The sequence below is a fragment of the Anabas testudineus genome, chromosome 7, assembly GCF_900324465.2.
Source record: "Anabas testudineus chromosome 7, fAnaTes1.2, whole genome shotgun sequence".
NCBI classification, from domain to species: Eukaryota; Metazoa; Chordata; class Actinopteri; order Anabantiformes; family Anabantidae; genus Anabas; species Anabas testudineus.
Window position 1 is genome coordinate 17,807,358 of NC_046616.1, and position 26,968 is coordinate 17,834,325.

Consider the following 26,968-nt stretch of genomic DNA (forward strand, 5'->3'; position numbering starts at 1 on the left):
GTTACATAGTGGGTCATAGAGTACACTCTCACTCAAACGCACTCAACACAGATATGAATTAAGCAAGGATGCTTCACTGTGTTCTTCCCTGAACCATCCCTGCGAACACATGCATAAACATGGCAGGGATGGTTTTACAAACTGTTAAGCAACAAACTGTGACAGATGTTTATTTCAGCTGCTGTGTGGGCAGCTCCTTCTCTTTTTTTCCTCCCCTGTTGTATCCTGGGTAAGACAGAATTTATATTAAAGGTATACTTTACAGAGGTATACACAGACAAGGGCACAAATACAATATATATTGGCATGATAACAGTGTACAAATTTACAAATGAAGGGATTGTCATACAAACACTACAACCCCCTTTCCACCCTGCCATTATCTTTTCTTCTGTCCTCCCCCTAAACAGTATGGCAGATAAAGGATGGTTTATTATTTGTAACTGTATTTAATTCCATGGACAGTATGCTCTACTCTGTGTTACATAATGTTGCATATTGGTGACCTGGATTTGTGCTTGCAACCATAAGAGGTCTTAAGGATAGATCTGAAGCTTCAGGCTCTACAGGACAAAGCAGCAAACTCTGGCAGACAGCTACCTCAGATCACAGTACATGTATCTACCTCCACTCACTACTCTCATCTCCTGTCCTCTCTTTTCCACTTTTCTAGTCTTCTGTGAGGACGGGAGGTGGGGGGGGGGGGGGGGGTGGAGGAAAGACAGATAAGGCTGCTCCCTCAGAAATTGCCTATCACAGCTTGGGAATGTATTCAGCATTGCTGTCTGAAAAACGCTGAATTTGTCAATCCAGTTGAACTAAAAGGAAGTATGTGAGCTCAATTTTAGCTGCCATTTCAAATGAGTCAAGTACTGTGGGCGTATGGATACGGATGCACAGTGTATAGTTAAAATGGGAAACAAATCATGTTCTGTAGATTTTATTTGTATTTTATTGCATGTTTCATACCACGATTAACCCCGAGTTAGAAGAAATTCACAACCTGCAATAAGAGGACATTCATAACCAAGAGCAAAACAGACCCGAGTTGTATCAAGGTAGGAATTCTCTATTGCAGTGTGTGGCAGGCTCCCTTAGCTACACACTCTAGTAGATATATAACTGCTAGTTCTCCACAGTAGTGCTATGAGAGGCCATCATAAATTATAATAAAACAGCATGGTAAGACCCAGCACACTGTTAACCAACTCTGCGGTTATAAAGCACAGAAGTAATTGTGGGTAATGTGCATTTATTACTTACAGACTGCAGGGGGTGTGTTTATTTATTATCTCACAGTAACAGAGATAAATTTCTGTGGGAGTTGCATAGGATGTATCCTATTTATATATAGATCTTCCATTTGGATCACAAATCACCATCAGCTACAGATGATAAGCCGATTTATCGCAGTATGCATTCAATATTTTAAAAAGTGAAGTATGGGTCTTCAAAGGCCTCTCAATCACAAAGGAAATGTCCATGATGTTTGGAGGCTGTAGCCACTCTCCTATCTAGCGCACCCCTTACTTTGGTTGACTAAGTGTTTACAAGTAAAGTCTGCCTGCTCTGCTCTGTCTCCATGTATGCCTGGGAGAGATGTAGCGCTGCTGTGTTGCATTGATGTTTTATGCTCTATCTGGGACACATCTCTTAGTAACATGCCACAGCCTAACTGGATCACAGATGAAGTGATATGATTGGAACAGATGGTTCTAAGTTCACTCTCTAGCAGACAGGCCTCTTGTTAAGGACCAGGACCAATGAAAGGACACAAAAAGCCAAACAAAAAAAAGCCAACTGGCTTACAATTACTGAGGAGTAAACCATAACAATGAGTCATTTTTGATTGGCAAACTTATCTGTTCTCAACTCATCTGGGCCACAGCTGCTGCAAAATCATCCTATTGGGTTATCTTTGTCGAGCCAAAATGAAGAAAATACAACACACACATTTTTGGAAACATTTATTGAAAACTAACAAATATTAGACAGCTATCTATACTAGAGGAGGAAATGCACCCATCATGCCCAGTGCCTACAAGTCTGTGGGGGCAGCGCTATGATCTGGGCTTGCTGCAGTTAGTCAGGTCCAGGTTCAGCAACATTATGTGACCAAAGAATGAGGTCAGCTGACTACCTGAATATGCTGAATGACCAGGTTATTCCATCAATGGATTTTTTTCTTCCCTGATGATACAGCCAAGATGATAATACCAGGATTCATCAGGCTCAAATTGTGAAAAAATGGTTCAAGAAGCATGACACATCCTTTTCACACATGGAGTGGCTGCTACAGATTCCAGACCGTAGCCCCATTGAGAATCTTTGTGATGAGCTGGAGAATCTCCCATCATCGATACAAGATCTTGGCCAAAAAATGAATGCAACTCTGGAGGGGAATACATTTTGTGACACTGCAGAAGCTAATCCACAGTGAATGTGTGCATAAATCAAAGGAAAAGATAGACCAACAAAATATTAGAGTGTGTGTGTAGAGTGTTTTTTTTTTAAAGGCAGTGTATGTGTACATTGTCCTGACAAAAACTTTTTCTACTATTTGAAAAAATAATCATCATCCCAGTGTTCGGGTAGGCTAAGGAGCCAAGTTAAGCTAAGATGCAAACTGATTCAAACTCAATCTTCCCTTTAAATTTTTAATTAAAATGTATCCTGCAGAATCCAAGTTTTTTTTAGTGTTTCTTAGAAATATTAAATTCAGTAACACGCTGAATGTATCATTAAGGTTTCACCATTAATGGTATTAAATGCATACTGTATAGGGTTGGGAAAACCAACATCAGACCACCCAGAGTATTTAGAATGAAAGTGAAATACACCTCAGGACGACCCTACTGACTTTTGAAAGGTACTTTTGTTTCTCTAATTGTTTTATACAGTTCACTTGCATAAAATGACATTGCCTTCCACACTCAACTTCCACTACTTACTTTTCAAAACACACATTATGCTCCACTTACATGATTCTGAGAATAATTATCTCTGATTTTACCAATCTGACCTCGAGTTCTGGCTCAAGTAAGAAGTGCTCACTAATTCTCTTCATCATACTCACCACTGGTGAAACCTCGAATTACCAAGAGTGAAGTTTCGTCTGCAATTCTCTTGTAACCTCAAACGGGATATGAAAACATGAATGTGCGGCTGGGGTGAACACAGTGGACAGAGAGACTAATGTCACATCTGATACTACAACACTGACTGTGACACCTTGGGAAAAGAGCTGAGCTGTACACATTGCCCCTCTCCAATCAGGAAGACATTCCTCTCATCACACGAGTGTAATACAATTCTCCATTATGACCCGCCAGCATCCTAAATGTCAGGCCTGATTTGTAAATGATATGCTACTCCTAATTACACTGATATTTCCAGGAGCAAAACAAACCTCTTAACTTCAGCCTCTATATCTAATCTTCCTCTACCTCTTTTACGTTCTTGTTTTTTTATATTTCACATTTCCTCAACCCCCTTCTTAGGGAAAAGAGCAAATCTATTAGCATGAGTAACACTTAAATCTAACATTTAAGAACTCTCCACTAACAGGTGTCCTTTTATATCCAGAGGCACTGATGTCCTGAAGGTTAGAGCATGTTCACAACTCAAGTGTGGTGCAATGAAAGAATTTAGGCAACTGTTCATCGGCTGTACACATCACAACGTAGTTTTTGAGTAGCTGTTACATACAATATGGATATATTCAAAAGCTAATTCTAAACTTTGGTATTATGCGTCATTTGATTTTTTTTGTGTGTGTGTTATAGGTGTGCTGAAACTTTGGCCAGAGTATTGATCACCCCACAGCGTCAAAAGTATTTAACTGATGTGTGATAATAAAGTATTTTGAGGATGTGCAACTGTGATATATGAGATTACCACAGGGGTTAAGACAGCTTTAAGACAGTTATGTCAAATGAGACTTTTGGCTCCAATACGCAGCACTGACCCTGAGGGTCAAAGAATAGGTCAGGCTGACACATTTCATGGGACATGAAAGATGGTTTCAACATCTTAACCCACTGGGTATTACTATGATCATTAGGGATGTTTTTCACAACATAGCCTTGGGATAGAATAAATGAGCCTTTAGACAGAATAAATGACTGGCCTGAAGAAGGCCTTGCTTTACCACTGTAAGATCTCCATGAGTCCCTGGCCTCCATTAGCAGAGACAATGTGATTCTCTTCTGAAGCCTCCCCACGGCCCTCTCTCCGTTTGAGATGGGTTGAATTTTCGGCAGCCACCGGAGAGACACACAGACAGTTACACTGACCTCAGTTACTACTATTCAGACAGACAGACTGAATGAAAAAGTTGGTTCCAGACAGTCTCATAGAGGAGCGCGGGCTAGTCTTTCCTGATCTAAGAACCGCAACAAAGAGCCAGCCATCGCAGGGCAGACTAAGGCATTGTATTAGCCTTTGAGTCTAAATGTCAGTGTCTCCATTGGCCTAGTTCAGCAGGCTATCCCCTTCTCCCCCCTGAGATGCACAGAGCAAAAATACAAAAAGAAACAGCAAAAATAATTCAAATGCCAAATGCGACTGTTGCAACAAACGTCAATCCTTGTCTCATCTAAGTAACCTGCTGATTACGCAAATTTGTCTTTTTGACAAACACTGATCTGCAAAACAATATTTAAAGTTAAGATGCTATTTCAAAACTGAAGGAAGTGAGTACACATCAGAAATAAGAGAAATTGTGGATGCAGACACTTTTTAGTGAACTTTCCACTGTGTATGTTATAATGTGTATAATTCTTGTGTCACTGTTTGTGTGCGTTGTATCATGTATGTGTGTCTACATATCAGTAGCATAAGTGTGGGTGTTTGTATCCGTGCACTGTTCGTCCTGGTTGCTGCTGCCTGGGGCCCTGCCCTGACAGTAGCCTTGGATGCCTGAGTGCTTTGGGTGACATTTCCTGGTAAAGGCCATTGTAAACAAAAGCGTCTCCACAAGGAGTAACAGCACAAACTCTAGGTTTGTATGTGAAATGATAAGCATATTCTAATAGCTCCTTTACAGATCTCTTTTCTCAGCACAAGAAAACCTTTTCCATTTTGTTGCAAATTTCCCAGGCTAAACAGTTGAGAGAGAGAGAGATTCTCAGGCTCCCCTTACTTGTCCTGTAAGATCTATTCTCGGTACTATTAACTGGTGAATGGCTGTCCAAGCGTTATGCATACTTGAGGTTAAATAGACCGCTTAAAGGGGAAAAATCTTTTTACTTAGCTTAAGTAAACCTCTGCAAAGGAAGCTATTTAAGATAGATGCCACAGTTGGTCTATTAAGGAGCCATGAAGATGGAAACAAATGGACGCTGAGGAGGACAGTCTGTGAGCCAACACACAACTGCGAACCAATTTATACACTCTAAACATGGTAACAGAAGCTAACTGGTGCCAGAAAACACAGCACATGGCTGGCATGCAAAGCACTTGCTCTCTTTCTCCCCATCTCTGCACTAATTGCATGTGTGCTGTTTTATCAGGCATAAGTACTGTATACTCTAGCCAATTTGCTGGACAATAAAATCGCATAAATGACATCTGCATTGTACTCCAAATATCCCAAGGCATACCTTGCTCCCTTACACTCCCTGTTTCTATCATTACCAGTAGCAAACAATGTGTATATTATTGGTTAAATTTCCACTGTGCCCATTATCTTCTGTTTTGTATAATTATGGTATGGTAAATAGTCGGTCCTTATCTATCTGATATCTACATTGATTTACTAAATGGAGTGCTTAAGGAATCTGTCTGTAAAAGGAAAAGGTAGGAAAAATTAATGATTGTTGGTTTGTGTTTTTGCAATGGAAAAGCATTGCACCCTGTGTTTCCATCCACACTCAAAAAGGGCAGACACAGTTGGAGCCATCCCCCATCCTTGTGCTCAGAGGCAATCCATTACATTTCATCTTATCTCATCCTATCCCAAACATAAATTAGCAAACCCACACCACCACAATCTAAATCACATCCAGCATCTCACGGCTTGGTTCGCCATCCATTATCCACATTCCATGCAACTAGCCTCCTTTTTATGAATCACACACTCATCTCCTCTCCCCCTCATACTCACACAACCCTGATGATTTGCCTGGGTTTGAGGCGAGCCTATTCCCCATCAACTGTGCTCCTCAGTGCACTGGGAGGGTTAAACATTACTAAAGTCTGGATTTGAGAACTACTGACAATCTCCCATTAAGATTCCAATGTGGTCATGGCGGTTTTAGCATTGGCACAGTTAATTGCAACATTTCTTCTCCATTTGAGCAACGGTAGGATGCAGATACTGTACACCCATCAGTAGGGAGGTGATGTGTGCCATAGGATGTTTCTTTATTTAATATAAAGTTAACATAAAAACATAAACAGACAAACCTGCAAATACCTATTATTTAAAATGTTCAAAATCCATTTTGTAAAAAGAAGGAATACAGTTTCACTGAGATGCCTTTTAATTGTTGTTGTTTGAAAATTAGATTAGCCTATTGTTATCAGCTTTAAATAGACTGCAGGATTCAAATTAAATACAGCAATACATACATGGAAATTAAAGAACAACACTCTTAAGCTCAATTACCCCTGGTAGAGCTCAATGGGATGTGGAAGAAACAAGTAACACACACACACACAGACACAAAAACAACAAGAGACAAAGGCAAAGAAAGAGAAAAAGAGACAAAGGACAAACTGAGACACATTGAGTGTGATAAAAAAGAAAAAAACGCAGGAAGCTGGTTTAGCAGTGGCTGCGATGTCACTAGGGAATTCACACAATTGTTGACTTCCATGTAGAGAGAGACAATGAGTTCAGCTTCATTGACTTCTACAGAGGCAGTGAAGCACAGTAATTACCAGGGCTCAGACAGAGGAGGCGCTACTACCACAAACACTGTGGAGGCACAGAAAGAAACACACACAGTCGGATTGACACACATCTTAACCTTAACTACACTTTTTAACTAATGCACACAGACACACAAAGGAAACATGCAGCAAAGCAAAGGTTATTCTTCAGCAAAAGAGGGAAAAAAAGGAGTAGAAATAGTAGCAATTGCCAGAGATAGTGGTGGATAAACAATATCACAGCGGTAGGAATGTGGTACACAAAAAGGACACATAGACCGAGAAGTATGAAAAAAAATGAGGAATGAGAATCCCCAAACAATCTAATCTGTCCTTGAGTGCCCTCCTACTGCAGCATTGTTCTGTCAGAGTCAGATAAGTTGGGAGGCGCTGCAGTGAGTGAACAGAAGAGAGGAGAGAAAAGAGAAAATCAATGATAAGAGTCTCCAATTGCCACAGCAAAGGACTGAGGTGCAGGGAGTGGGGGCAGGGGGGGGGGGCAATCTGAGGAGGGTGAAGTTGGGGCAGACTAAAGGGGACGAAAGGAGTAAGGAGGGGGGATGTGAAGCTGAGACTCTTACTTGCATGTTTCTGTGTGTGCACAGAAACATTGTTTCATCTCCGCAACATAAATGTACAGCGCAGAACAGAAAAACACACTGTCCCTGCACGAGACCGGTGCTGATGATGACCGATGGCTTTACGTTCCCCAGTGTTTAAATGTCAAATGCACATTGTAATTCCAAGGGAATGTCCCTGGTCGAGTAATATGTGACTGAGAGGACCAAGACAAGCTGACAAGCTGATTGATCCCTTTTCCAAATCTGCTGATGATGACACAAGAATAGTCTATTGTTAATGTGCAGACACCCCACACACACCTCAGGTCACTCATCAAGAGGCCAGGTCAATTCATTAAACCCTATATGAAGTGGCTGAGCTGATGGACTTGCATTACTCAACAAGTTTAAGAGTAAGTCCTCCAATACAATTACCTCTGAGCACTGGTATCTAAATTAAAGTCAAATATTTAGATTTATTTTTCTGTTTCCTAAAGCTGCTAGAAGGATGGGGCTGGATGTTTTATGTGTTCGGTTTCAAGATAAATCTGACTGCAAACAGATGAAGAAGAAAATAATTTGCCATGAGTCTGTTCTGAATTTACTGAGCGCTGTGGTGTTCTCTGACCAAACAATCAGTGGTTTGGAAAGAAAGAATGTCTGTTCATGCTCGAAATCTGAATCTGAAACTACTCTCTCACACACACATTAGGACCTGATGATGGATTTACAACAGGACATTTCAGAACAATGTATGAAGACGATGAAAGTATTTGAGGACAATAAGGATCAGACAACAAGAGTTACTAAGTCATTTAAGTCTAAATGATGTGGTGAATAATTTCTTCATCAAGTCTCACCAACTTTAAAAAAGATGCTTGAAAACCTTATGCATTTATTCAACAGTGATGCTAATTGTCATTCTGTTGTTGACTACATGATAACCCAGTCACCTGGAAGGTTGTTAAATAGCCTTAAACTACAAGTCCACAAACGTAGCTTTGCTCGCTGTGGTCTGACAAAGCTCAGGCATTCGCATGGCTTAGCAGGACTGCCAAATAGTGAAGACCATAATGACTCTGTCGACAATAAGGTCAGAACCTATCCCAGCTGCAGTCGACTGCCAAGGACTCTCGTTCACAGAAGCAACAGGAATACGTCTGCGCCTGCCTAATACATTCATAACTTGCTGGTTCATACTCTAACTGAACAAACTGAAGAAAAAGATCTTCAGTTCTGTGTAGAGCACAATATAATAATTTAGCCTTTACCTTTTGGCACTGCAGTTAGTAAGGTTTAGTATAAAAACAAATAAAGAAACCGCTGTTGCCAGTTAAAATGTCAAACAGCATTAATCAAGGTTCATTTCACGACATAACTTGAATTGCTAACATTAAACTTGCTGTTGTGATGTTGTGTCTGTGGGGGGAAACTTGTTAATGAGGAAAGAAAAATCACTCTGTAACAACGCTGAACAATAAAACTGAGTGTGCAAAATACAGGGAAGACAAAATGCAAATACACACGCAATAGATCAAGCCTGAAAGCAATTTGCCGTGGCTGGGACTGTGTCTGAATGTGGGTGGCGCATCCGCAGCGAAATGCGAGGATTAATTGTTCACTCTGGCAAAAAACGCTTTTTGAGCGACAGACACGAAATGTTCCCCGAAGCAAGGTCAGCGAGTGGTTGAGAAAGACTTAACCCAAAAGCCAATGCAACCTTTGTCAAACAAACCTGCATCTCTTATAAAAGTGAACCATATATTTAATTGACTTGATGCAACAGGGGATGTGTATATTTCTGAGCCTGCGTGCTTTGCCACTATATATGGTTTTTCTATATGATCTGTCGACTCTGCTTTCTGAGCATCCAGGACACAATAAATAAGACCATGAATTACTTTAGTGTGGTTTCTAGTTCAGCCTGAATAGCAGGGATCTTCCCTCAAAGTATTTCTTCCTGTATTACTGAAGTTCCGTTTACAACTCTAATTTAATTGATCGAATTTCCCCTTGCATTCACGCTGGTCATTCTCCAATTACTTAAAGACTCCGTAGCAGTGAAACACGCAAAATCCCTATTTAAATACGGCCGCTTCCCCGTTGTTTGTCAATCACGCAATTTTTCTTAATATATCAACCACAAAAAGAGCAATTTTCAAGATTGTGCACTCACTTTAATATTGTACTACGCTACTTGAGACCTTAGTAAATCAAGCCCTGACTGTTTCTGCGTTTCCAACAGAGTGAGAAATATTCTCTGGTAAAACATTAGCTGATCTCGTCAAGTTTCAGAATTTCCCAGTTGTAATTTTGTTCATATCATGTCAATAAATCAAGCAGATCAGCTCTTAGTTTTGAATTAGGACCTTCAGTATTAGAAGCAGGCAGTAACTAGAAAATAAGTCAGGAGGCTGTTAATGTGTTGATTAATAACAACGTTTGATCTCCTGCTGCTATATATGCAGTATATCCATTTTAACTATATATGCTGAGCATCTTCGAGGATGAATTTAATTTAATTTGATCTCATCTTCAGGTAGCTTCAGTTAGTGAACATCAATTTGCCGCCCACTCAAAACTGTCTCCTGAACGTACAGCCTTTTTGAGTTCTAGCTATTCGTAATTTTAATACCTTTTATAAGCTGAAGAGTGAAAATACATAGTGTCTTTGCTTTGTCTTACGCTGAGCTGTTGTCTTACAGTATTTCTTAAGAAGCCTGATGCCATGGAGTTAAGATCTCAACTAGCTTTTTGAGATATCATCTTTTTTTCCCCCACACAGAGCTAAAAGCTGTCACTCAATAACACACAGAAAAAGATGCTTATGTAGTGTGTGAGGTTTTTCAAGTCTGGTGTAACTGTGTAATACAGAACAGTTTGCCTTAGATAATTCCCCACAGTTGAAGTTTTTTTACAATTGGGTAGATTTATCTACTGAGTTGATGCGTCTATCCATCTTTATTTATTCATACATCTATCTTAAACCTGTTCGCAAACACATACAGTAGACACAGAGAGCAACATGCTCTGGTAAGCGGAAGGAGTGGCTTTGTTTTTTGGCATAGATTAGTGCTTCAGCTGTGAGGAAAGGACAGCCCAATTTGTCAAGAGTGCATGGAGCTAATCACATCAAAGGAACTGCTACCCGGGCTAATATCAGCCCACGAGCAAGATGCCTCATTCATTAGTCTGCATCTGCAGGACAAATCACTTCCATGCTGACGTGCACATACACACACATGCAGGATCATGCCTAGTAAATCTTACAGTGGACTACTAACGTGAGATGAACAGAACTGAAAATATTTGATTTGATCTATTCAACGTGACATTACATTAAACTCGCCGAATTGTTTCTCGATGCTAAGGCCCGCACCCTTAAATCTCTACATGGTAAGAGAGGTGCTGCATGCACACTGCAGCAGTGGTGTACATGCAAATGTGTGTGTGTGTGTGTGTGTGTGTGTGTGTGTGTGTGTGTGTGTGTGTGTGTGTGTGCTTTAAAGAAAAATGGCTTTTCTCTATGGCACAGTTCCATTTAGAGTGCCTTTGCCTCTCCTTTGCTGGAGTGGAAATATGGATCAAATGAATGAAAGCTGTTTCCACCCCTTCTCTGAAAGAAGAGGCAGGCATCTATGAAGAATATTCTACCTTGTTAGCTCTAACAGAAGTGCGTTGTGTCCTTCCATGCGATACCATTTGTCTCTATTTTCTCTGTCCGGCGGATATCATATCCGACTCAGCATTTCAACAAACCCTTCTCTGAGCAGACAAGCCGTCCCCTAGGGCTTTTCTGACCAGAAATGAGATTAGAGTAAAGGTGCAAGACCACAGCAATTCAAATTTCTAGGGCAAAATGTTGCCAGGTGGAGAGCGGGAACCAAACTGCTTCAATTTTTCATTTACTCGGAACATGTCAAGCACAAGTACTTTACAGTCAAAGCCAGCATCAACCAGAAAGAAGCTACAGAAAAGGCTTTTATTTTGAATTCCTCAGCTCTTTAGCAGCTCATACATGTTGTCCACCACGTGGTTGTGATAGGGGTACTACAGTTTGCTTCTGTTCCATAAATGCTTTTTATCATAGATGCTGACAATATTGTTATTGTGACGTGCTGCAGTACGACGAGGCCGGCTCTTTTATCAACACAACACTGAGTGCCTTTATTCTACCTTTCCATTTCAATTTCTTCTGTTTGTCTTCTTCTGTGTACGAAAAAAAAAAAAAACTACCTTTCTCAAGTTTAATCTTCACCAACCTGCAACCTCCGATTTTACACACATGCACTTGCAAACCATTTGCAAACAAACAGATGCGCGCGCGCGCACACACACACACACACACACACACACACACACACACACTACATAAAGAAACAAACAAAAGAGCACATCTCTGATTCCAAACCTGTTTTCTTAAAACACAACAGGATCTGTCAAATTGCTGTTGCTAAACTTTGTGATTTACCAAACTATGAATAATTTGTGCATAAATTAAGTGAAGGGATAATGAGAAATGCCACGCTTGTGTGATGAGAGGAAATGGAACGCAGCAGTGGCCAATCAACTCATGAAGATTGGAAATAGAAACAACAACCTCACCTGACAGAAGAAGCATGCAGGGATTAAAAAAAAAAAACCCTGACTGGAGCTCCTACCTTTCATGACTCTGACATCTGAACAGCTGTAAATTAAGGGGCAAGAGCTTCTTTATAGACATGTGGAGATGTGCCACTAAACATGCACTGTCTCCTTATGGGGTATTTACACATACAGATACAAAGGCCTGTGCCAGCGACAGATGCCAATTCATCACAAATAGAGAGCCAGCTTTGCGGCCTTGTACCCCCCTGCAGACTGAGACAGATTCAACATGAGCTCACTACAGGGGAAAGTTGAGAAAGGCTCAACTTGCAAATTTCTGCAGACACAGTCCAGCTACAATTGGGCGAGAGCCAATCGCCAGCAAATGATTCGAGCAGAAACAAAAGCACAGTCGGTTTACTACTTGACGTAAAAGAATTTTGAGCAAAACTAAACTCACTGCTGTCTTGTGGTTGTTCCAGTTATTAGTATTGTGCTGTAATGTGCCGTCTTCGGGACATTACATAACAGAGATTACTGGGACAGAAAAGGGGCGACTTGTAATGTAATCACCACAACTTGTGTGTCTACCAGTGGCAGATACATCAGAAAACAGCGGTCATGTTACAGCACGGCATCCAAATGAAACGCGGCCACTGCCAACTTTCTATCCATATGTGTGTGTACTCAGCGTTAGATACCCCCACCGGCAGGGACGGGGTTATGTGTGATGAGGTATATGTGTGTGTGGAGGGGGGTTGAAGCGTGGGGTTCTGTTTCTCTGTTCCCTCTCTCGAGCTTTGAAGCTCTGCTGCCTCTGATCTGTCATCTGTCTCTTGACTCCCATGCTGTCCAGTGTGCCTCTGCTCAGGAGCAGGACGATGTGACGGTACTGCAACCGCCGCACAAAGGGAACGGTGGCAAGGCCTGTCTTTCTTTTTTTTTTTTTTTTTGTTTGGAACCGGCAGACTATGCTAATTTAAATTAATTAATGAACTTGGTTCTGATGCGACAGATAAACATTAGCTGGCTGCTGTGCAAGGCTTGTCATTTTGTCCAGATTATTCCTGCCACTATCGTGTGAATGAATTTATAAGCAACAAAATGATCATGTTTTTTTTTTTTTTTACTGTGGGGTGTGCTGATGTTTTCATCTGCCTTTTTATTTTCACCACTGGGCACTGCAAATAGGCTGCCAAAATATTTCAACATAGAGAAGACACTGGCCACCACTAACAGAGGTTTTGTTAGGTGCTGATAGTCAGTCAGCAGTGCGTCTGCAAAGCACTGGGTGAAGACAAAAATTACAATAATCACTTTTTGCACCAACACCATCTCTGCCTAAATGTTTCTTTCAACCCTACAGTCAGGAGATGTCTGCCTGGGAGGCACCTCACCACGTATCTCCCTACAGTCTGTCTAACTGCCACCATAGCAAATCAGCTGTTAATAAACCATCAGAAGGCTTCCTCCGCTATACCTTTCACTCTCTGTCCTCAAAGCTGCAGGGCAAATTATCCTGCCAAGAAGATGCGAGGGAGCAAGCAGTACAAGAAAGCAACAGAAAAGGGGGTTGAAAAAAAAAGAAAAAACGACCCAACACCTACAATTAAATTAACAAATCACTGCTCTTAATTAATCAGGGAATTACTAGCAGTACTGAGGGTCTGAGACGTGACTGACATTGGCTTGCGCTCCCTGCATCTGTTTTGTTAGTGCTGCTGGGGTGGAGAAGCAGAGAGAGGTAAAGGAGGAAAGAAAAGCAGATGAAAGCTTAATAAAAACTAGCCGTGGAGCTCCCTGAGCAGAATGGAGAGGATGTTACCTCTACTCTTCCACCCCTCCTTTCTTTGGTTTCCTCCCACTCTCTTATATCCTTGTCTTTCCTCCCTTACTCCCCCCCCCCCCCCCCCCCCCACTCCAAATACCTCTATCCTGCTATCCACCCCGTGCCCTTCTACTCCCACTTCACCTTTTACCAGTTCTGAAACCTATGTTTGTTAATGAGATGTGTGATTGACAGCTGCCCAGGCAAGGGTATTTACCTCCAGCTTTTAGATGCAGTAAATAATGTATGTGTGTGTGTCTGTGTAGGAGTGTGCAAGTGCAATGCTGGAATTTGTGCAACTAACCGGTTCATAGCAGGGCAATGTAACATTCATAATCTCCACTGTACTTTGAGGTAATGCCCATCATAATGCAAGACCCCCAATGCTCTGCTAGAGTACATACAGTAGTCAACAAGCCACTGATTTCTGTCCATCCTAGTCCTAGCTTAGGGCAGTGAAAGCAGCCCATCATGCTTCTGGCTAACTTGTGTGCAGCTCCTCACCCCTTTCTACCCCAGAGATGTGCAAACACCCTCTTCTCTTCTAAGTGTGGCCACTCCTCCTCCTCCTCCTCCGTCTTACCTCCTTCTCTTCATCTCTCCCCTTCCCTCGCTCGCTCATAGGAGCTCGTTCCCTCAGCGGCCACGGGATTCACTTTGTTTTTGATCATTCTCAGACTAAGAGCTAGACAACTTATCTGTTTCTCTACATTCTCCCCGGCCCAGAGGAGGAAAGCGGGGCTTTTTATTACCCTCACTCTTTGCCTCTTCTTCTGATGTGCTGAAAAAGACAATAGACTGATAGGAGGTAGAGGGAGAAGAAAGGGATTCTGGCCAGTGTGCTTTTAAAGCTGTGCTGGTCCAAAGACTTGAAACTGCTGGCTCACTAGCCTACATTCAATCATGAAGTTCAACCAGAAGTATTACAAGGTCTTTTTTGTTTTGTTGTTTGGCCTCAGAGATCAAATGCTGCGTTGTCACATATCGGTGTACGACACTGAATTCCCAGCTCCGGTTTGGATAGAATATCAGCACAATCATAATTATAGTCCTCTACAGCAGTCATCTGTGTAACTAAGTATTCAGCATGCCTCTGATTCTCCAGATTCTGAAATGAAGCAAGCACCGCAAACATCAAGGCTCATAGTTCAGCAAACTACTGCTAACAACAAAAACAGTATCCTGCTAATCAAGTATCTGGCATGAAATAATAAGTGCTTTTAACTTTTGAGACACCAAACAACAATCCTTCAAATCCAGAACACTCAATCCCAAACAGTGGGCTGCATTGTATATTATATCTGCTGACTGCCATGAGCTCAGTTCGTCTTTACATCCCCAAAGACCTGAGACCCTTTGACAACAGACAGCTCATGCTCAATTCTATACAGGAGGTGCAGAAACGTTTCCCAGATGGTGTTCCTCTTCTCGAACCCATAGATGACATGGGCATCAAAGATTATAGTGTATTGTCCCACTTCAATAAATTCAATATTCAACTACAACCTCAAAGAAGTGCCTAAGCAGCCACTTAACTCTGACCAGAGGGAGATAAAAGGACTCCCCCTTTGGGGAAATTAGTAACATCTGTCAAAAAGCCAACGTCTATCATGACATGGATCATCAGACATGATTTGCAAAGACCAGAGTTCCTCTGGAAGTGCCTTTGTTAGCCCTTTATTAGCTTTTAGCCCGTTGAATGCCATTGGCCCAGACACCTTGGGATTTATCATTGTCTTCTGATTAATTAGCATTGCTGGCACTCTGTTTGTCGACCCCAAAGTCCTCCATCCTTTTCTTCTGCTGTCTCCTGTGTTCCTTCCTGGCTTCCTTGTTCAGAGGCGATGTTTCCACTGCGTGCTGAACTTCAGAACTTAATGGGGAACATTCATAGGGAGTTCCAGACATAATTAGTGATTACCAGACAGCCACTTCTTCTGAGGACTTCCATCCTTCGTTTCATCCTCCCTTAACAAAGACGAGGGATCTTAAAGCAAAGGGAATAGCATATGAGGCTGTAATGCTCTTGAATTTGTCCTGCCCACATTCTCAGAGATCATACACGTGTGCTGGATGATTAGAATAATGTGAGAAATGGATAGAAATCGCTTTAATTAACAATAATCATCTCATCTAAGTTTGGGGGAACTAGGTAGGGTAGACAGACAATGCAGGCTAGAGGTGAGAACAATGAACCATTTTTCATGTTCTCTTTTATACTTTAATACTGTTATGGGGAGTTTTGATAACAATGGCTGTAAATTAGTTTTATTTCACTTCTCTTTATGCTTGCATTTTTCATTTGGTGCTGAAACAGAAAAAGAAAGTTAAAATAGTGCACCAAAGAAATCTAAACGTGATGGAGCTGCGGCATGTGAAGCATGCCTTTGTGGCGGCTTCATCCATCAATTAAGTTGTGATTAAAATGACGCCGTAAACAAACACAGGCAGTAGTGGAGTTAGGAGTGAGTGGGCAGGAAGAGGACAGAGCGTATGGACCCGGATCAAGCTATGCTGGAGTGGTGGGGGGCCTCTTGGCATGTGTTTGCATGAATGTAGTAGCAAGCATAGCAGTGTATGTGATAATGTTCTAGTTGCTTTAGGGCGCAGAGCCTGCTAGTAGCCCGAGTGAAGGACATTGTTACTCTCGAGCAAAGAGAGCAAAGTCTTGTAGACTTATCACTATCCTGTTGTGTAATCCCAGTTCAGCGCGAGCCAGCTAAAGAATAATGCTGGATCTGGATGTGGATTGTGACGCTCTTGCAACTCATGACAAACTATTTTACCAAAGAAAGCAGGGACACCTTATAACAGTAGCTGTGCAGTCTTAACCTGATCCCACAAATAAATGTTTAACCTTACCATCACCTTATACAGTATGTGTATGTGTATGTGTGTGTGTGAGAGAGAGAGAGAGAAGGGTGGGGGAGATTAGGGGTTGAAGTGTTCCCTTGTCATTGTACAGCCTTCACAGCCCATACAGACCATCTGTGCATTAAAGAGCTAGAGTCCAAGCAAATATTTAAACGAGTTTAATGTCTTCAGGAGGGCTGTAACCTTGGTCCTGTAGGACCCCAGAAGGCCCATCATACCAAGGCGGGAGGTCTCTTAATGTACCAAGCAGATGACAAGGACCCAGAGTTCACCCACGCCACAGAGTAACTCAATCTGCAGGAAGTCTTCCCCATATTTAATTCCACTCTCTTCTTCCCTCCTTCCCTGTCTCCTTTGTCCCCCCTCTCAAAACAAAGGGAGAAGATGTCAGAAATCTCATTAAAAAATAATGGCCTCCACCTGCTCTCTTTCTTTTCTCATTCTCTCCCTCTTGCCTTTCTAATGACCAGCTTGGAAAAACCTGGAGGATACCCGCTATGCACCGAGCACTGAACGACTACCTCTGAGCACACAGCACATTCGAGCAGAAAACACATGCACAAAGCACACATGGGCACATGACTGTTCCACAGCATGGTCTCCCAAGCCCAACAGTTTTAATCAAAAGAAACTCCTGCAGGTGTAATGCCTGCCCCCCTTTTGCTTATCGCAAAACCACTCATGTGTAGACAGTGACAGAAACAATCGACCATGTGTCTAAATTACCTCTCTGGAAAATCCAGACAATAATTCTTTAAACACATACAACAGGCCTCATATTACAGGTTAACTCCCTGAGGTCACATTAACCACCACTTAAGTATGCATGTTGCGTCCTTACTGTTTCACAAGACAAATGTAGTACTAAGTAAATGTAAGTACAGTAATAACCATGAATGCCTCCATTCGTTCGTGTGCCTGGCCCCATTCAATATCCAGACAGAAAATATGCTGTGTAATGGGTCAAACATACGACAAAGAGAGAATAAGGATTTCACAGAAACAAAACAGGATTGATTCAGAACAGCAATAGATATGAGTTCTCAAAAGGTTAGAAAAAAGAAACATACCATGATCCAAAACTACTAAAAGACAGAGAACACAACGAGAGTCATTTGGGTAGAAACAAAACATTAAGAAACAAAGGAGGCTATTTTCCAGTAATGTCTAATCTCCATGAGGATGCCTGTCTCCTATTCACCCAGATAACACTGCAGGCTGTGTGTCATGAGATTAGGGGCAAAGGTAAACAGGGAATTAAAACAATGTAATTCTGGTTGAGGTTGAAGTGAAAGAGAAAACGGATGGCTGTCCCTGTAAAGTGTATGACAAGAAATGGCATCTTTTAGTCAAGCTCCTGCAAATCACAGCTTTGATGCAGTCTACTGACCCCACATTACGACGGTGAGAAGGGAAGGCAATTTTACTCTCATTTCTGGTGTATTTGAATGCACCATGCACAATGCAGAATCTGTAATATAACACAGTAAGGATATGAAACTGAAATGTACTATATGGAAACTTTTGATCTTCAAGTTGCAAAATGGTCCGAATACAAAGCAAAATAAAGGCCTGGCTATCGGATTTTCAAAAATCACCTAAAGCCTCACAGGAAAGCTTCACCAACAACGACAAGTAAGACTCATCACCTGGGGCCTTCTGGTAGCCCGCTGGAAGAGATTTCTGGAAATATTATCCTGCAGAAAATTACAGCTTTGAACAATTTCTTTTCTTCAGCATGCAAAGCTCTCTCATCCCTTTCTCCTGGTTTCTGGTTATTCTGGAAGTGGGCAGAAGCCAAAGTACACCATGAATGTGATGAAACGAGGTGGCATTGAACAGAGGAAGGAGAGATCTGGGTCTGAGATGCAAGGCATATATATATACATGCATGCATATACAGACAACAGACTGAGTGAAGCAGAGTGCACTGTAGGTTCATGTGTAAAGAGGACATAGGTGTGTGTGTGTGTGTGTGTGTGTGTGTGTGTGTGTCTATGTTTAGAGGTTAGAGAGTGAAAAGTAGTGCTTCAGAAAATATGTGCATGAATACCATTGCAATCCTGAGCCTTGTCAGCCGACCTAAGGACCGATATGGTCACCTCAAATACAAATATTCAGGCCGTTGATTCTGGCTGGTGAGTTACTGGAAGCGTCTAATTTTCAAAATGGAGCCAGGCATATGTGGACTTTCTAAAAACAAAGTGATGACTGCAGAGAAACTCTTGAGTTCCCTCTGAGCAGCTGCACTGTGGTTGTCAGCATTCTTATAGCTCAGGTACTGACGTGTCCAAAAAAAGCACATACACATGTCAGAATTTACCAAATCTGTCTTTCAGACCCCTTTACCTCTCTCTCTCTCACACACACACACACACACTCAGACAAATAACCACAGTCACACATAGAGAAAGTGAGGGCTGCCCACAACCACCAGTAACCCAAACAAAGTCCAAGGTCAGCAGAGTGGGCTCACTGAGCTGAAACCACCATCCCTGGCTTTCATTACCAGGAACAGAATCAGCAGAGGGATACGGGGACACATGGGATGAGGTTACGTTAGCTGGCTCTGTTTATCTGTGCGAGTCTGGCCGGGGCCCAACTCATACTCTCTCGTCTGTGGGATACAAAACACTCCAAACATCGTGACAACATCTGTTGTTGATACAAATATCAAACCTTCAAATTGTTTTACCAACAGATTGTATTTTTCTACACGGCTGAAGCACACATCAACTGAATAGGAAAGTTATATTGATGTTTTCATCATTTTTTACTGGATGTGTGGGTGTGTATTGGTCCGACTGTGTGAGTGGTAAAGAGGCTATAGAGCTCTAATGAACACTGGGTTTAAAGAAATAGCATGCCCCCTCAGCTCTGAATGTGTAACATAGAAATGTATGCGCACAGACAAACAAGATGAATGAGATCTCACCCCTTAAACTCATTACCTCACCTCCTAAACCCCCTGCTGCTGCTCTGCTATTCAAGCAAAAACAAAAAAACCCTTCTGATGAATCTCACTCGACTCAATGATCTGTGAGATACGCAAAGATTTCAAAGTATGCAACAGTCCTGTTCACAATCTTATAGCCGTATACCAGCACAAACTAAGCATATGTCCTGTTTTTATGTGCCATTAACTTTGGTAACTGGCAGGGGGATAGATGTAGAGGGAATCAATTCACTCAACGGGAATAATGCAATGTGTAGAGTTCATACTTACAAATGAAAGCACTGTGTTCGTCAACCAAACCTTCAGCTGGCCAGAACACCCAGGGTTTTTTTTTGGGATGTGATCTCGAGATGAGATCTCAAAGAGCATCACAGCCCATTAAAGGAAAATTAATCAAAAACAAAGTCATGGAAAACAGGACGTGACTCATGAGACTGAAAATGAAAACAATAGAGAACAGATGTAATGTAGGGAAAAATGTGGAACGAAAAAACAGTTTCATACACTTTGGACAATGTGGTACTGTAAAAATACAATGTGGCAAAGATTTAGCCTGGTTTCACTTCACAGCTGTGTCTTTGTCACTGCATTTGCTGTGGTGGTTTAACGCTACACTTTTATATTTTGTGGTACTTTGCAGTGAGTCAAACTGATAAAATGTGAAATGTAACACCCTCTTCCTCCCTGCTGACCTCCTGTCTAGACCCAGGCATTCTCCCTGTCATGGCCAAGGTCCTAGTTCTGTCCTTCCCAATATTCCCCCAGTGTCTATAATGAAAATATATATATATATATATATATATATATATATGTGTGTGTGTGTGTGTGTGTGTATGAGTCTGTGTGTGGTGTGTGTGCGTGCATGCATGTTCATGAGTGGGTGTCATTAGTCCTGCCCCCATCTGACGGTTCTGGGTTAAACAATGTTATTATTAAAGCCTTTCTCAGAGTGCCTTCCTGCCTCCCTCCAGTGACGCCCTCACCAACTATAAATCAAGTGCCTGAACCCTGTAAATCACACGTGTGTGCGTTCGCGTAGACGCTCGCGTGCCTGGCCGCTGCAGCTGTGTTTCTTCGGATGGACACGGCGACGGCGATGCAGCTGCGAGCGTGTCACGGGAAGGATGAGCACATGTTACTCTGGCGAGCTCGTTTGCAGAGAACACGGAAGAGACAAATGATACGTACGTGTTAAATTAAAGCATATTGTATGTGATTTAAAGCACTCCAGTGAACAAACTTCCAGCAAGCAAATTTGAAAAGTGGGGACTAATTATGTTTATCTGATAATCCAGAAATATTTGATGGTGACTTTAAAATGGCTTGTGTTAGAAGGAAAAGTGTGCATTTGGGTCATATTAAAGCATCTATAGTTGGTGGTAAATGAAATCCCTTCTGCTGAAAACAACCCTGTTAGACCACCAAATATTTGTTTATGTCTGAACAGAGACGATTTCATCTCCCTGAGACCAAACTAGATGAATAATGCTCTCTGAAATAAATGGCTCCTGTGCAGCACTGATGGTTCATTCTGACTGTTTGTGATTCTGTGGACACCCCCTGCTGGGCTGAAGACATCACTACCACAGAAAGGAAGCTCACTACAAGCGACAATGTCCCGTATCCAATCCCACTTCCAGCCAGGCTACGATATACTGAAGTTAATGAAACGCTAAAACCAAGCCAAAACCTTTCTGCAGGTTTTTATCCCAGCAAAGAAAAAAGAAAATCTAAATGTACAAACAAGAGAGAAAAGGACCAAACGTAATATACTGCGCCCTGTAGTATAGGAGAAGCCTGTGTGTGCGTGTGTGTCTGTGCGCGCACGCGCTCAAGAGAGTCTAGACAGCTGTATCCCCGCCAGGTCTCTCACGACTAAGGAGAGTGAGAAATATATACTGTGCAGCTGCTGAAGACACAGTCGACCCACAAAAGAGCTATTGTGCGCCCACAGCAAAACAATACAGCTTAGCTGAGCTATGAGAAAAAAACCATTGGGATCAATAGAGAATTGCAATTAGCCTACATTGGCAGGAGCAGTGCCAGATTAGACACAGGATGTCGATTCCATTTCCTGCACTATCGGGCCCTCAAACTTGGTTGGCTCACTGTGTAATTGGAGCAATGCACATACAACTGTGTAAAGTTGATAGTTTGAAGACAGTGATAATAATAATATCAAAACACCAAAACTAATGTCTGGCTAATGCACCCAAAAAGTAAGGACTATGATGAGCATGTGTGTTATCCTTGTTTGTTTTGTCTTTAAACATCATTGTATGATACTGTAACTGCACTGCAACACCACGTTACAGCAGCAGACCAATGTGCTGACGTTAGAGTGCTGAGAAGCTCCTGATTCGGACGGTCCCTGTGAAACACAGCTTATTCACAATTCACAGCTGTTTACAATATTCAATGCCCCCCCCCTGCAGCTTGGAACACATGCAATGCCGTGATGCATGCTTACGTTCTGCTTTCTCCAGATTCACAAGCGATGCTTCAGTAATGCCAAAAAAAAAAAACCCTGCACATTCTCTTCGACTGGCCTCGTTGCAGAGATGGAGCTATTTGAGTCGCGGTGTGGAACCGTGTGGACACAAAGTAAAAGAATCGACTCGCCTGTTAAAGATCTTACCTTTAACTATGCCCTGGCCTTGCAGTACATCCCTTGGAATCAGCAAAGAGTAGAAGCTTTGTGAGAAACCAGGTCGGCAGGGACCTTTGGAAGCATGCTCCCCATTATTCCTCTGGAAGAAACAGAATACAGTGTATACATCAATAAACATGGATTCCATTGATTTCTTACTTCTCTTTTGGCCGTGAGCCGTGGAGAAAAGCAGCATATAGCACAGCACTTAGCAGGAATAGATTCAACAAGTTTATCAGCTGCATGCTCCTGGGCAGACAGTGTGCTGATTAAATGCTCACACACTCTAATGCGTGTGATAAAGTGTGCTGTGCAACGTCCTCTAGAAAGAAAAGAACCACTTTTACTGTATTGCACTCAGGGTTAAGTGAGACTCACACAAAAAGGGGAAAAAGAAACTGCATGAATGCAGCAAAAAATGGCCTCAGTCTCACTGTGGGACTTGCTCAAGCAGAGGGGTCAAAAGAATTGAGGAGGAGCTGAGCGGTGCTTAAAACGAGCTGCAGAAGACTTTGCACCCCAGCGTTTAACGCTCACCGGTGGTTAAATTGATCTGACCCGCTATATGCAACAGTAAACTGGGCGATGTGCGCGCACGCACCTACGCACACGCACGCCGCTGGAGTGGCAATAAAGAAAAAGGCACTAGTTCCTCTCCTCTTGTGAGACAATAACGCAGCAGCAGCAGCAGCTGTAAAATGCCTCGGTGGCATTTTACTCATTTACATAACATGGGAGCGATGAGTTGGTCACAAACGAAGCCCGCAAAGGTTTTGGGAGAGTTGCTCGATGGGCGCTGTTCCGCGCACACCACCGGCGCCGACTTCATTCAACAATTACTGATGATAAAAAAAAAAAAAAGCCAACGCAAAAGGCTTGAACAGCAGCTTTCAACTCCAAAGTTGAACTTATCGCATGTTTTATTTTTTATCTTTTTGCCTTATAGGTGAACCTACAGCTAAAATAGACGACATGCCCACATTAGTGTGATGGCTAAATGATGAAGTCTGATTAAATTGTGCAGTCATTCTAACTTGTGTGAGGATGCTGCAGCCCGGTGATGGAGCCGCAGCGATCCGGAGACAACCCGCCTCTGCTGAGAGCGGACAACGCGGCGTCGCCAACTCTTACTTTTTCTTCATTTCTCTGTCACACATTGAAATTCATTAAGGGACCAATCAGCGTACTTATGAGGGAAATAACGATCCGCGCTGCAGCAGGAGGACAGACCACTGGACTGTCCCCCGGACTCCATCACACCACATGACTTTACGCGTTCTTATGTTGGTGCCTTATAGGACAAAAAAAAAAAAACAATAATCTGCACATCTGATCACGTTGCATTCAACACTCCACTCCTCTACGTGTCACGAGCTGTGTGGGGTAAACACGCCAGAAAGCTTACCCAGAATGTGTCCAGAAGAAGGGCTGCTGTCAGGACCAGAGCGAAGTCAGTTCTCATGGTGGCGAGCGAGCGAGCGGGCGGGCGAGTGAAGGCTGCCTGGACCGGGGAACCAGAGAAAAGAGGCTCGATTCGAGATTCTTCTCCAGTAATTGGTTTAATTTCCTCCCTTCCGTGGTGTCAGCGGTAGTTAGTTACGTCCCCTCCGTGTGCTCCGTGAGTGCGCTGCAGCTCTGCCCCGAGTTTCCCCGGCTCTCTCATCTGCAGGTGAGCGCTCCGCTCAGCACCAAGGCGCAGCCAGCGTCACTCCCCAACCCCTCCTATCACCCGGTGCAGGAAAACTCCACACACACACACACACACACACACTTAAAGAAACACTCGTTGGTGCTTTGGATCAAAGAGACACTCTGCTGGCGCTTTTTTTTTTTTACCGAGGTCCCAGATATTTCATCCCATCTCCTGTGGCGATCTTAAGGTTTTGTGCTTGCAAATCAAAGGGCCCGTCAACCGTGTATGGTAAAGCCATTCCCCGTTAGCCATCAAAGTTCCCACACAGCTTTACCAGCACATGGTTCCAACATCTGATATGTTGCTTATTAGATTTCGACAGTCGACTAATTGCGCACATGTGCGCGGCTGCAATTTGTTTCTCAATCGTACGATTTTAAAAATCCAGTCAGAGTTCATTTGAACAACGCAGCACAACACTGACACCAGGCTGCACATGTCACGTGGGCGCTGCGCGTACCATATGACCTGCAGGTGATCAGATCAAGTGAAAACAAAATTGCTAAAGCATGCCATAATCCCCAGACCCCCTCCCACTCCCCACCCTCCTCTGTGCTTCATCGTTATCACTGTGTAGTTTTTAAATCATCATATCATCAGCTCATCATATTGATGGGTTCCTAAGCTTCTCCCTGTACCATTACCATAATGCCATAAGTCTCTTGAGATGTGGCATGTTTAACATTTGCTCTCTATGAGAGCATCTTGTTGTTTTAGTAAGATTTGCAATTTGATCTCCACCTTCCAGTCATAATGTCCTTTATCTGTTCCTCCTGTCTAGACACCAGTTCCACACACCTCCAGTAGCTTGCAGAGGGGAAATCAAGTTTATTAATCAGTATACTTTATTGTCTATCAAAGCTTTTCTCTATTGTTAGCTGTGTGTTAATGGTGCAACAGTATGTTTCATGTTTGCCCTGTGAGAATTTTATTCATTGTGACTTAAATTAAAAATTCCCAAAAGCAAAAATCTCTGCGCACCTAAGTGTACAGTACGACAGGTGCGGGGTGTGGGAGTTTTGGACAAATAAATAAAAAATAGATGTCAACATCTGTCTTTTTTTTGGTGTGATCACAACATCAGCATGAGCCGCATTTTTAATGGTTTGGATTTTTCCTTCTAATCCAGCTGCAGATTACTTTTAATGATGAAATACTGTCAGTGGACATCTGTGTCATGTAGTAATGGGCGCTCGTTTAAGTTATTTATTTGCTGGGCCATTCTGTCTTGAAGACTACAATTCTGCAGCTAAGGAATCTTTTTTTGTGGGTACGTTACTATGAGTACAGGACTGGACCCTCAGTGTTTGTGTTCCTTGATGTGGCTCGCATGTGGTATTTCATCATTTTTGTGACATTAATGAACCAAGCATGTGGAATGTTGTTGAGCAGCGGCGATGCACAGCGGTTAACAGCGTTGGACTTGGATTATCACGCAGGCACTGCTACACCAAATACTCACCGTACACCTTTCTAATGCAGTCTCTGAGGCTCAGACTGTGAAAGAAGACATTTCATCAAAAGAAAAGCCAAACGCAGGTCAAGTGAAAGGAGTTTCAATGTGAATCTCAATGTTTCACACAAAATGAACTTAGCACTCCTTGACCAAACTTCTATTTCCAATGACTAAAATGGTTGACCATGTCCAAGTGTTGCCTCACATTTCTGTGCAATTGATTCAATACTAGCTCCAATACCAGCTCCAAACCATTTGAAGTTTGAACAGTGTCTCTTCGCTACATAAAACCTTTCTCTTAGGGTTAGTTATAATGATCTTTCTTACAGTGCTGTCTTTGATTGGCAGCCCGGTCTCCATATCTGCCTAGTGAGCCAATAGACTCTAATCCTGTCAAAAAGAGTATGACTCTGCATTTGTGGGTGGCTGCTCAGCCAATTTCCTCTGTGTGACATGCAAGCATTTTACAACCTCTCTCATCTCATTCCCTCAGTCCCAAGGATGAGCTCCAACACTGCCATCCACAGCTTGTTTTATTCCTGATGGGTCCTGTGACATGGCTGTCGTTTTCGTCCTGTTAAACGCCGTGACTGGCAGGTTTGGGAACGTCAGAACAGCACTTTCCCACAGTTGGGACATTGACAGTAGAAAATGACATTATTATTTCCTCAAATGTGGCACATGGTAACTGTGTGGTTTGCTAAACTATAGGTCAAATTTGAAAAAAAGCTTATGATATTGAGAAGTAAGCTACAGCATGTTAAACGTTAAACGGGCTCTGAATGCAGTCGTGGTTTTTAAAAAGTGGCAACAGTATTTTATCATTTTTAAACGCCATGTGGACGTCAGCCATGTGAAGCCGTCGCTGGCACGGGTTGAATGATGGACCAGCGAGTAAAAGGCGTTGTTTATGCCTACCTTGGAGATGTGCTGGTTCTTACACACGCCACAGCGCGGTCTGTCGCCTGTATCTTTTCATCTACCAGCTGAGCGCACGCCGACTGCTTCCTCTTGTGCTTTTCCTCTGCAGTATTTACAAATGTAAAACAAATGAGCTGAAGCACAATATAGTACGGTTGTATGGTCGGTTCAGGACAGTATCTTGTTGCACAGACATTTTTATTGAATTTTTTTTTAGTTTGTTTTTTTCTTTTAACCCAATTTTTACTTCATCAAAAATTACATTCCAAGTGGCACATTTCGACTAGAGTTATCAGCAATAACTACAATCAATTTATGCCTTTTGTTTAATTTTGCAGAAGATATAAAATTGGAAAGAAAAATTGAACAGCCCACAGATTGTGTTTAAAGTCCAGTTTGGAGCTACATTGGTAACGCCACGGCATTATGTTTTATTGATGATTTTACAACAAACATGTTGCATTCTTTTAAAAATCACAACAGAGGATGCTAGTTTTTCCAGCAGCCTTGGAAAATGTGTGCTGTACAACTGAGGCTTCCCTATGTACATGGAGCAAGCATACAAAG

At 42.3% G+C, this 26,968-nt stretch overlaps 1 protein-coding gene across 1 annotated transcript in view; it reads right to left on the reverse strand.

Annotated features, from left to right (window-relative positions):
• LOC113167867 (cadherin-4-like) overlaps window positions 1–23,977 on the reverse strand; it is a 203,796-nt gene extending 179,819 nt beyond the window's left edge. The window contains exons 1-2 of the mRNA XM_026368768.1: window positions 23,737–23,977; window positions 22,320–22,431 (exon numbers count right to left, since the gene is read on the reverse strand). Coding sequence (XP_026224553.1) covers window positions 22,320–22,431; window positions 23,737–23,793 — 169 coding nt within the window. The 5' untranslated portion in view covers window positions 23,794–23,977. The remainder of the gene's footprint in view (window positions 1–22,319; window positions 22,432–23,736) is intronic.
• Window positions 23,978–26,968: the final 2,991 nt, after the last annotated feature.